The sequence below is a fragment of the Molothrus aeneus genome, chromosome 4, assembly GCF_037042795.1.
Source record: "Molothrus aeneus isolate 106 chromosome 4, BPBGC_Maene_1.0, whole genome shotgun sequence".
In the NCBI taxonomy this organism is placed as follows: domain Eukaryota; kingdom Metazoa; phylum Chordata; class Aves; order Passeriformes; family Icteridae; genus Molothrus; species Molothrus aeneus.
Genome location: NC_089649.1, coordinates 44,319,974 through 44,332,764, shown reverse-complemented (window position 1 = coordinate 44,332,764; position 12,791 = coordinate 44,319,974). Strand labels below are relative to the sequence as shown.

General features: G+C 33.5%; 1 protein-coding gene across 1 annotated transcript in view; it reads left to right on the top strand.

Annotated features, from left to right (window-relative positions):
* The window catches only part of TUSC3 (tumor suppressor candidate 3), a 109,167-nt gene that overhangs the window by 84,962 nt on the left and 11,414 nt on the right, over nt 1–12,791 (top strand). Inside the window, exon 7 of the mRNA XM_066549089.1 lies at nt 1,120–1,183. Coding sequence (XP_066405186.1) covers nt 1,120–1,183 — 64 coding nt within the window. The remainder of the gene's footprint in view (nt 1–1,119; nt 1,184–12,791) is intronic.

Below are 12,791 nucleotides of genomic sequence, written 5' to 3'. Positions count from 1 at the left end.
TCTTCAAGTGGCCTCAAACTATTGTCATATGCCTGTAGGGAAGGACACAAATAAAAATGCTCTACAGGTCTCACCACTCGCTCTTCAAGAAAAGCTGTTTGCCATAATTTTTTTTTACATTAAATACTGTTCTTCTGTCTTCTGAAAACTTCTACTCTGTTTTTTGTCTTAGAAAGTAGGTCTGAAGGTTCACTGAGGAAAAAACATATTCTGCAATTCTTTTGTGAAGTGGTTAATATCCATTCCTCATAAGAAATAGAATGAGGTACTGTAGATGATTCACAATAAGTTGTCAAATTGAAATTATTTTGGTTAATCTTCATCCCTGGAATAGTCTGTCACTTTCTGTAATTACCAAGCACTGCTCCTGTTGACCCATAGCTATAGAGGAGATGTGCCATGCTACTGTTTTGAGTACTTGGAGAAAAATGTCTTGGGGAAGCAATTTGAGGACCCTGTTGATCACACACAGATATATTGCTAGGTAACTTTTAAGAATAATCTACCTAAAAAAATCTACATTTGTAATGTTCAATGGGAGCCCATTAACAATGGTTATTTGGAATAGAGGGCAGTAGACTGTGTTAGACTTATTTTTAGTCTGAACATTTTACAATATTTTCGTTTAAATAAGATGGTTTATGCATTAGGAACTTTGATGGACATTTTACCTTACTGGAGAACAACAAAATAGACTTGGTATGAAGAAACTTCACTCAATCTAAGAAAGACTAAAGTAGAATGATTTGTTTAAGGCAGGCTTCAGTTATCACTTTTGTAAAAACCATGCTGTGGCATGCGCTTGATTTCATCATCTCCCTTCTGAAAAATTGTATCACTTGAGCAAATAAATGCATGTTCTTTATTTCACATAGCAGCACAGTGAAAAAGAGCCCAGCATAATGCTTTCCTGTTTGAAACATTACATTTACTCTATATATGTGTTTTGTCTAAATTTTTAATATTCCTTTTTACTAAACCTATATAAATAAACTGTACTATTAATTTCTAGCTGTTGCTACCTGCATTTTTCTGCAAAACAGGTTTTATTCTCACATATCTGGTTGTGCCATGTTGAATGGATTTCTTAAAGGAATGTTTTTCATTTTTATTTTACAGAGTTACATACATGGAAGCAGTCAGGCTCAGTTCGTGGCAGAGTCGCATATTATTCTTCTGCTGAGTATCCTTCAAACTGGTGATAAATATTAAAAAACCAATATGAGGCACAGTGCACTGTTAAATAAAATTGCTCTGGCAGTGAATATCATTGAGCATTTAGGCAGGTATTATATTTTGGCTTACTTATCATATGTTTAAATAAATATTCATTGTTGTTTCTATTTACTGTCAAGTAACACTGGCATTGCTTTTCACCTATGTGCACCTTGTTATCTCCTTTTTTAGTCTTGTGCCTGGTTACTATTCTTAATTTTTTTTTCTTTTCAGTGTTACCTTTCCAGTGGCAAAAACTAATTTTCCTTATTTTTTAACCTTTCTTATAATAATTAAAAATCCAATGAAAAAATAATTTTATTTTTTTTTACTTACAAGAAAGGTATACAGAAATTTACCAAGTGTGCATGAAGATGATTTGTCCTCCAATAGTCCTTGGATTTTTTTTCCCCTACCTAATATAAACAGTTTACTACTGCTTCTTGAAATGAATAACTCAGTCACTTTTGCGCTGACATCACCTCCTCAGAGAAAGACTTTGAGACCTACTTTTGCTCTTTCAGTCTTAATGATTCAGAGAAAGTTAAGTTGGGGTTTTCGGCGTTGGATTTTTTTTTTTTTTGAAAGTTTTAATAAACTGTAAGAAAAACTTCTGTTCTCTCTGGGGTTTTAAAATCCTGATTCTTACCATCTTTCTTCACTGAATGCGAACTCTAATCACCATTAACCATTTTTAAAGTTCTGTAGTTCCATTACAAATACCTTTCTCTAAGAGGGACAAGCAAAAGAAAATAGTATTTCCCAATCTGCAGTAATAGATAGATCCCAGATTTGTGATCGTGGCTACTCTTTTGTTCTCTCTCTGAAGTTATGTTGCCTTGGAACCTGCCCTTCCTTTAACTTCCCTGTCTACCTTCATCTTTGGCATTTCCTATCCAAAGACAACACCCTCATTACACCTTCATTACATTCATTTGTCTGGCATCCATTTTGCTACCTTTGAAACCTTATATGCTTCATAAATAGCCATTATTAATTTAGTTTCAAAGTTATGATCATATTTTGCAGAGCAAATATAATATTTGCAATTGGACTGGAATGCTGTTTCCAGTTCTGGATCTCCCAGTACAGGAATGTTGCAGACTTAAATTGAGCTAGATCAGCAAAGAGCCACAAAGATGATTAGGGGATTATCCTGTGAGAAAAGGCTGAGGGAGCTGGAACTGTTTAAACTTAAAGCAGACTCCTAGGGAGATCTCATCTGTGTGCATTGGTACCTGATTGGAGGACATGAAGAGGAAGGAGACAGGCTTTCTCAGTAGTGCCCTTTGAGAGAGCAAGAGGCAGTGGACTAAAACTGAAAACCAGGAAAATCAGCCTGAAGACAAGAAGATGCTTCTTACTGTAAGGGTGTGCAAGTATGGAACAGGTTACTCAGAGGGGCTACAGAGTTTCCATCTGTGTCGGGTTTCCACCTCAAAACTGCCAAGTCAAAACGCAGTGTTTGTTACTTTTAATGCTACATTTTTTTAAAAGTACACAGAGACAGCTATTGCATTTCATGTGAAAATTTTTTTGTTTATTAGATAGAGTATGCATCTTACTGGTAGCATTTTTATGCTTTCCTTTGTAGAGCTATAATTTATGATTTCACGGTTTTCTGCTTTTCGTGTACTGCCACAATTTAAACAAATCTGTTAGCTAAAACAAACCCATTGACTGCTTGAGAAAAGTAGGCCCCCAAACCAGAGAATATTAATAATAAAAATTGTGTTGATGACATACTTTCTCTGACTCAGGCATGAAAGTGATATTTTTTGTTGGCAGATACTGTCTTTAAACCAAGAAGTTGGCTGGCTACATTAATGCTGCTGTCTGAAAGAATCCTTTCAGTGATGTTGTTTATTGCCACTTGCAGAAAGAATTCTCTAAGGTTTCATTTCATGGCTCAATATCGTTGAGATGAGTTTTTGGTCACACAGAAATTTCACAATGAAATCTTTCACACAAAATCTTGACAGAGTTTAACAGTTGCTCATGAAAATTAATATTCCTTTATTTTTTCAGTGTTGTTAGTAATTATGAGCTGCTCAATTGCTCCTTCGTTATTTTTTTAAAATGTTGTTAGAAAATGTAGGAAATAGAAAAAAAATATGCAAGATTAATTGTATCCTCTGAAAGATGCATTGAATTTTAAACCAGGACATTACTATTCTGGTAATGTACATGTTTCATTTGGTTGCTTCTTTTTACTTTTTAGTAGTAAGCTTGTCACTTCTTGCTAGATGTTGAAATGCAATGTTTCATTTCTCTATAAAGTGAATTTTTAATACCTCAGATGAAAAAATATGAGTTTCCTTTGCATTTCTGTATTTTGTTTTAGATAGTGATCCTACCTCATCTGCTAGTTGATTTCTATATAAAGATCTGGTTTTCCATGCTTTAGCTTCATAACTGGGACTTGGGTAAGAAGGACTTGTGAAGATTTCAGATACAGTTTAAGTCATTTTATAAGGCAAAATTAAATTCAGTGAAATCTATACAAATTTACTGATTACATACCAGGTATATGTACACATACAGTGTACTCACCAAGGACTGGTACTAGGGGTGAATTTCATTGGCACTAGGGGTGGGCTGACCCTCACTGGACAGGAGCCTGCCAAAGCCACTCAGTCACTCTTCAGCTGGTCAGGGGAGAGAAAATGTAGCAAAAGGCTCGTGGGTCAAGATAAGGACAAGGAGAGACTCAGGGAAATTAATTGAAGTAACTACTGGTCAAATCAGAGAAGGGTAATGAGAAATAAATAACAGATCTTAAAATTACTTTCCCTTCACCCCTCCCTTCCTCCTAAGCTTAACTTTACTCCTGATGTATCGACTTGGTCTCCCACAGTGGTGCAAAGGGATGGAGAATGGAAGTTGTGTCCAGTTCATCACAATTGTCTCTGCCTCTCTTTCTTCCTCAGGATGAGAACTCATCACACTCTTCCCTTGCTTCCTCCTATGGGAGAAAGTTCTTCATGGACTTAATGAACTACATGTCTTCATGAACATGTAGCAGAGAGCAGTGAAAAGACATGGTTGGATATCTGAGAATCATTAAGGTTGAAAAAGACCTCTAAGATATCATGGTGCTTATATGATACACTTCTGTGACTTCCAGGCTATTACTTTGAGCAGTCTGTGTTATGCTGACAAGATGACTCTTACTCAGTTTTGTTCTTTGGCTCCCTTTTCTCTTGTATTGGAGAGTTAACTTCAGGACATAATTATGGAAATCATAAAAGTGTTGGTTGAAAGGGATCTTGGAAGACTACATACTGCAGTCTTCCTGTTAATGAAAGATTATCACTAACACTGGAGCTTGGCTTTCTTGGTGTTGTCGGGTGCAATTTTTTCAAAACTTCAGGGATGGAGATCACGTAATCTCTCTGGGCAGTTTCAGCTGTGAAGCTGTTTTTCATCCAGTCTGAACCTTCCCACCTACAATTCATGGTGCATTCTGGTATGAATTACAATCTTGTCTGACATAACATTTGGCTTCCCTTTGGATTTCTTTTGCCAGCCTTATAGAATTGGTGGAAGATCTGTAGTGAAGCTTTCATTAAAAAATGAAGAGAACACTCTATGGAATAAAAGTATGTGATCCTTTATGTTTTAGCTTTTTATTGCCTAGGAATAAAACAAAAGCCAAGGTTTGCTTTTATTCATGCCACATTATGCATCATTGTTCACCATAAATCGACAGGTTAAAAAAATTTTTATAAAGAAAATATTTTTATCCTTATTTCCCAAAAAAAGTAATATGGAATAAGAGGTATAAATTTAATTTGAGTTTATATCCATAAAAAATGCTGGTTTTTTCAATCTGCTTTCAATTTTCTTTGAAATTGGCCAATTTTTGCATCCTCCCCAGAAACAACAAATCCTTATTATTATATGCAATTGAGAAGGAAGTTTTATATAATATATATGCCCACATCATCTTGATAATCAGTGCTTCAAGCAACTAGGCTCAATTTACACACATAATACTTTGGAAGGGATTGTATCAATTTTGATACATTTTCTACTTCATCATCACATAATACTTTGGAAGGGGTTGTATAAATTTTGATAAATTTTCTACTTCATCAGAAAGTCTCAGTAAAGAGACTTTCTGATGAAGTAGAAAATTTAACAAAAAGTCATTACATAAATAGAAGTATAACTGCTGTAGAATAAATATGGCAGATGACACAAAGAAAAATTAGAGCATGGAATAGATTTTTTTAAAGTGAATTTTGTTTTGATAAATTATTTAAAAGCAGTAACATGTGTGGAGCTGTGAACATGCTAGTCATTGTGCAGTCTGTAATTCAATGTTTTGCTCTTGAAGAGTTTGCGTATCTGTAAGGACTACACAGTTTACACAGAGCAGTAACTTAGTTCACAGTCACAATCCTGGTAAGGCAGTGTAATTGTGTGCTCAATATCCAATTCTACCATGCAAAAAGAGCACATATCTAAACACATTTTTATTTAGGAATAAAGTTTATCATCTTCTCAAGTTATCATCAGTTTGCATCCACATGTATTAGTGAAGCAATTACTTTTAAGAACATAGAGAAAAATTGTGCAAAACAAAACAACCAAACGGAATAAATGATTCAGGGATTTTTGAGCCAGATTGACTATAAAGAATGTTATAGATTCTAGTAATCAATTAATAAATTCTTAGTTCTTTTTAATCCTTTTTTGAATTAATTATGGGATAACATTCTATAGCAATGAATTTTCAGTGTAAACTTCATGTAGTATGCAGAATTTATTCCTTAGGATTTTTTTTTTGCCTAATATTTGCACAGTAAATATATTGTGTAACTTTAGTATATAAGTCATGGGAAGCAGTCCATTCTCTCTCTTTTTTCCCCTTCCATTTGGAGCTTTATAGAGTTCACCAAAGATACTTCTCTTTTCTTATTTCCAAGTTGAAAAATTCTCTTTCCCCATGCAGAAGATGTTCCAGGCTTGTGGTGTCTATTCTTGCAGCCCTCTTCTGACAGAAATTGGGTCATAGATAAGAGGAGTCAGCAGAAATGATGGGTACTAATAAATTTTTTTTAAATGCTGAGTAGGTTGACATTCTTGGAGAGACAAGAAAGAGAAACTAAAGACAAGGGTATTGAAGTACTGTTGCTAGAGTTATTAAGAAGACATAAATGCAAAAGAGAGATAACTTTGGAATGAAGAGCTGTCATTGCCTAAGAGAAATGACATGTAGTAGACTGCCCAATCAATTTTACTGTTGTAATTAACTACAGTTGAATACAGATAGTGTGTTATATCCAAAAAGGCATTGAAGTGTGCAGCTGTAAATATTGCTCTGGGTGTCAAGATACAGCAAGAAAGATAAGGAGTAATAATTTTTGATAAGCTATGTTGAAGTTAAAAGATTTTGTAAATTCTTTTATTCCTCCTTTTTGTAGACACTATTCAGTATTTCTAATGAATTTTCATCAAGTTTTTATGTCATTCCCCAGAGAAATAATACTGTTTTGAATGTAATATGTCATAGTTTTTTCCCTTTTGTAGTACAGTGGATCCCAACTTTAAGGAGTAAATTTAAAAGTAAATATTTTAATTATCAAAAGAGTTTCAGTTATTAAACAATTTGCTTATATACTTATATAACATATTTATATAATATAGCTCCTATACAAGAGATATATTAACCAAAACCCATTATTATAGGAATTAGAAGTTTTGATTAACCTGGTATGTTTTCTCGTTATTGCTATTAAACTTAGCATTGATGCTGATTAAACACATGCACCTAAGTAAAAATGGAAATGTCTTTTCAGTTTCCTAATTTGAATTCCTAAGGCAAAGTTTAATGGGACACCTGTGTAGGTGGATATGAGATACTGATTGAAAGGGAAAAGGACAAAGCTTTTTGGTAGCATTAAAATGACACCTGTTATGAAAGAGATAATATTTCCTGTCCTACAGAGGGAATTTAAATTAAGTGTATTAAGTGCCTCTGTGGTGTGAGGAAACTTTTCCATAAGATGAATGTAAAGAGATGACTTTCTGTATGTCAGAGTCACTGAAAATAAGAATCTGAAATTTTGAGTCGTAAGTTAGTTGAATAATATTCACTTAGCTCTCAGTAGTAAGATTCTGTCACTTGTGCATCAATATGCACAACTAGTTGTGTGTTCCTCAGAGATTATATGGTAAAGTGAATGAGGATGGTAACTAAAGCAGTTAGACAAGATCGTTGTATTCTTGATCTTAAGGATAAGAAAGAAAGAAGACCACGGTGGATAAAGTTAGGACTAAAACCAAAACATTATAGCATATTTAAGCATGCTTCCTAATTAACTTAGGAAATCAACATCCAAAGCAGCAGAACATCCTGTACATTTTCTGTTATTTACTTGCATTAGTTGCCTGTACTGCCTGTTAACCTTGTAACTTATTCTGATTCTTCTGGAAGCTGTCTGATTCCTCCTAAATGTAGTGAAGCATAAGGAGATGATAGCTAGAAAAATCAAGACAGTTTTATGTTAACAAAGTCTCCTACTGCTCACACCGCAACACTTGGCCTTAAAGGAATTCATAATATGACCCTTTAGAAAAGACATTAAGGTTCTTTAAATGTGAGAGAGATATGCAGAGACCTTAAATTTACAGTTGGGCATTTGTAAACACAACATGAAACATAAATCATAATCTTTCATAAGCTAATGGCAGTACTCTGGAATTGGTGAACTACCTTCACATATGGTGTGTGTCCTCTGCATGAATTTACCAACTCTGAATTTCAGTGATTTTCAACAATTTTCAGTTTCTGGTTAAAATTTTCCAATGCAAGTGCAGACGCCTGCAAAGCTAATCTAGCTGTCAGCTGCTCTCGCAATTGGCCCATTTTTATTTGCCTTTCACAAATAGCTGACTACTAGTCCACACAACACAAGGCATTCACTGACCTAAATGGGCTGAAGACATTTTTAAGGGTTTGTTTAGGCTTCAGTTAATTATTTTAGTGGTTAAGAAAAATATTAGCTTGATAAAAGATGCAGAAAACTAGTCCAAAGTTTAATTTTTTACTTTTTGGATCCACAGATGCTTTTACTAAATGGAGTAGTCCTCAAGTGCATTCAGCTAAGAAATAAATTATATTGCCTAGATCCTAGCAATGTTGGAGAGTAAAACGACAGCCTAGACTTACACTGATGATGACTTATGGTGTAGAAAAAGAATGTGTGATATTCTCAAAAATATTTATAGGTTTTTAGGGAAAGCAAGAGAGATTGTGCCTGCGTGCAAGTATCAAATGTGTACTAAAAAACAGATGAGACATCATAGGTCTAGTGTTTGAAATGAAGTGCTTGAAAATAAGGTAGATAAGGTAGTTTGTAATAGTGTTAGAATACCGAGAGAAAATTATATAGCCTCATCAATACTTAAAAATAGCTCAAATGAAGTTTGTTTTAGGAAATGTGTCTGCGTTTAAAAGTTAAATTAAACTGTTAAGAAATTCCCTCATTTATTTGTTTCTCTGGTATGCTTAACATTAATGAAAGTAAAGTACTGTTATACATCTACCTGTTCTAGAGGTGTTTATACTTTTGTGATTTGAATATTAATTTGAAATACATATTTGAAAATTTAAAGAAATGGTTTACAAAATACAAGTAAAGCTAAAAAAAGATATTATGGGGCAAACCACGCTATAGAAATTTGCAAGGTGGACAGGACTAAACTGAAATTTCATTAGATGTAATCTATACAACCAAAAAGGTCATAAATAATAAATGTAAAAATCATTTCCCCAGTGTTAGTTTTAGCTGATCCTAAATGTGAATAATTAGGATGTAAATCAGACTGAAAAACTCTGAATGTTTGATTAGTGATTTAACACAAACTTAATCAGGTATCTCTATGCTCCATTTTGCAGCTGAATTAAAACAGATTCCAGAGTCTTTTTCTCCTTCTGATGCTTTTATATGGCCTTTCCATTCTCAGATGTCTAAGAGCACCACAAGAGCAATAGTTCCTTCAGTTTGTCTGGATTAGAGTGACAGGTTCATGAATTGAAGCTAAAACTAATCAAATTAATAATAAACTTTTTCACTATAGGACATTCTATATTAGTGTGAAATCTATTCTCTGCTCTGTTAAAATGATGAAAAAGCATCAAAAAGAAAAGTGGTATAGTATAGTTGGAATTTCAATGGTAGAAATGCAAACTTTGAGCTACTTCACTGTTGTGACATGCATATTTCAAGGAGCTGAGTAGAATTCTGTGAAAGCCAAGACTTCTGGGATGCTTCCTAAAATTATTGAAAAAACATTCAGTTAAGCTGAAGCCAGAAGGTGTTAAACAGAAAGTATGCTTAGGGTTGTTTTTAGTATCATTACAACTGGATTTCAGGCCATTAAAAAGTACTTAAATAGAGCTTGATTGTGTATTCATCCATAAATCCATATTCAGATAAATAATTTTCAGACTGTTCTCCACTTTTTCAACTTCTGATTTAGAAATAATCCTTCTTCAGTGAGATGAAACGTAGGGAAGTTGGCATCTTAAACATAGAAGTTTAAGTCTCAGTAAGAAAAAGCTAAATATCTATCAGCATAATATGCCCTCTTTTAAGGGGCCAGCAAAGAATTTCTCATGTTCTAATCATCATCCCCCAGCAAAAAGCCAAGCAAACAAAAAATAAAATCAAAAGAAAAAAAAAAAGAAAATTAAATAGAAAAGAGAGAGGACAAAATCTCAGTAGATCTTTATCTTGATCATATTACTCCTTGAAAAAAAGTGTGTGCTTTTATTTGTTCTATGTCTGCTAAATTGAACCATCAATTTTTAAAAATTGAATGATAATCTATCCCCATTTTAGGTAACAGTAAACTGAGCACAGGCTCAAGTGGATGAATATTTTGTTCTCTAGTTTTTCTTGCTCATGTGTTATTAAGCAACTGCATGATCTGCATTTTAAAAGGTAGTTGTTTCTTTCTGTGTTTGTAATGCTAATGCCAGATTTTGCACCCTTGGCAAAAAAACAACTGAATATGAATGAGACCACCAAACTTTTTTTTACATAAGTAACAAAATGCTAGTCAGGCTAAGTCAGGCTATTTTCTCTCTTTCTTTCTCTCCTCACTTACTACTAATTATGAATAAATTTGTGACATAATGATATAAATTATGTATTACATTAATAAACTTTGGAATTATCAGGTTTTCTTCCTTTTGGGCATTCTTTGATTAAATTTTCTATTAAAGTATGCTAATAATAAGTATCCAAAATTTACTAGTAATTAGTTTCATTTTGTAGGATATCTATAATTTTGATTTTATTGATCCAATATTTTTTGTTCTGTTTTGTTTTGGATTTAGTGGTCTGTTTTTTTTCTCTATTTCTGATAATGCATCTTGACTTTTTCAGGGCTCAATCTTTTATTCTGTTACTACCGGCCATTTTATTGTGTAAGCTTATAAATTGTGATTATTACTGCCTTTTTTATCCTGCTTTAAAACTGTTGTTCTTCCTCTATCAAAATTCAAAACCTTTTCAAATGCCCTATGTAAATAATATGTTTTCAATTTTTATGAAAACCTTTCAGCTGGGAAAAGGAAAAGCAGAAGTTTCATATGTAAAAGTGTAATAATTTGGGAAGGTATATAACAGGATTTACACAAAAAAATTCAATAGAGGAATAAATTCATCAGAAAACATTTGCTTTCTTTGGCTTATCTGAGTGCCACATTCTCCTCATCTTTTCAAAATAGTTTCATAATGCATAGTGAGGCAGATAAAGAGGAATTGGAAAATAAGTACATCTTTTGATGCATCATTTTTTGCAGGTTCAAGCAACCACTTGCTAAAATTTTACATTCTGCACTATTAGAGAATTGTGATACTGTAAAAGATTATTTTCAGAGCTGGGACTGTTGCCTTATGTTGTATAATATCAAGACATTGTGAAGGCATAACATAGAATGTTAGAAATGAGTGAAAAATAGTAACAAGCTATATATTCTCTGGTAAAAAAAGCTAATTATTGTATCAAAATGACAACTCAGGTTGAATTTTTATTTTAGCAATAGAGAGCTGAGGCAAGTGGCATGCACAGTGTTACAGTGTGGCTGTGAAGCTGATGTCATTGAAGGTAAAAGGCAGCCAATGAGGCTGAAAGCTCAGCAATGTTGATTAAGGTTAGAAAGCAACAACTGAAGCAAAAATAGTGACAGCATTAGGGAAGCTTTAGGGGTAATGATGTGAAGCTTCAAAAGAGAGGGGAAAAATTCCCCAGCACAATTCATGTGGTTACAGATCTATAGTTCTCAGTTGCAGAGCAAACAACTTACTTTTGTGAGATTGTTGTTCCTGATGGTAAGAAAAGTGAATTAAACTCATGGTCTGCTAAGAAAATAAGAACTTTGTTACACAGGGGATGTCTCCCAAATGGCTTTTTAGTGTGTGGTTGGTTGGTTGGTTTGTTTCTCAGAAGCAGCCAGGTAAGAGAAATAGCAAAGAACCACACTATGTACTGGTACTGCATGAGATAATCAAGAAAAAAAAACAAAACACAAAAACATTTACAAGATATTTCAAAACCTTTGCAAAAAGTAGCACTTTCCCAAGAGGACTTGCTGAGTTACCTTTACACCTTGGGACTGTGAGGTTTTTTTCCCTTGACTGTTAAACTCAGGAGAAAAACACTACTAAAATCTAAGTGAGGAATTGGTAAAATAAAGTTATTAGGTAATGCTGCCTTAGGGGCTTTTCTTTAATAGGGTAGAAATACATATGGAATATTTTTTCTCAGCCCTTTTTGTGACAACTGCCTCAATTAATTAATCTTTATGGTGTTGTAACATTGAAAAATGAAGACTTGAAATATTCTCATTACATTCTCCCCAATTCTTTTTCACTACTGGGAGCATAGCAGTAGAACAGGAGATTCCCAGTCTCATATGCTCGTGAATCTGAATCTTAACAAGTAAAACTTTTAGAAAGCAATTTTTGTATCATGGATTCCAAGATTTTTTTTTCACAGTATTTTGCCTTTTTTTTTTTTTTAGTATTTTTTCAAGTGCAGTCATAAGCTTTTGGAAGACTTGAATGTAACCAGTTATTCACAGACTGGCTCTGTGTCTTGCAGCTTGTACATGTGTGAGGAATTTAATTTGAGTTACTAGCATAATTTTAATTGGAGCTTAATTTAGGACTGTAGGAAGATGTCTGCATCAAAGAGGTGATGTAAAAATTATAATTCCTCTATGTTGCCTATTTGCTTCTGCCATCTTTCACCATTGATGTTTACTTCTAAAAATCTTGTTATTCTTCATTTGACTTTTCTCAGTTTGTGTGTATAAAATTTGGAAGTCAAACCTGAGTCAGGCTGCTCATCTCTTAGGAAGTGTGATTGTGTTCACATTGACAGTTCTAAATCCTTTTGCTCAGGCTCAGCTTAATTAAAATTTTACAATGAAAATTTCAGATGTCTTTGAACATTTTGGTCTAATTTTGAACATTCCTAAAATGAAAAAATATTAATATATTATGATTAGTGCAAGTGTAATGTTATGAGAGGCAGATATTACTTATGTATCT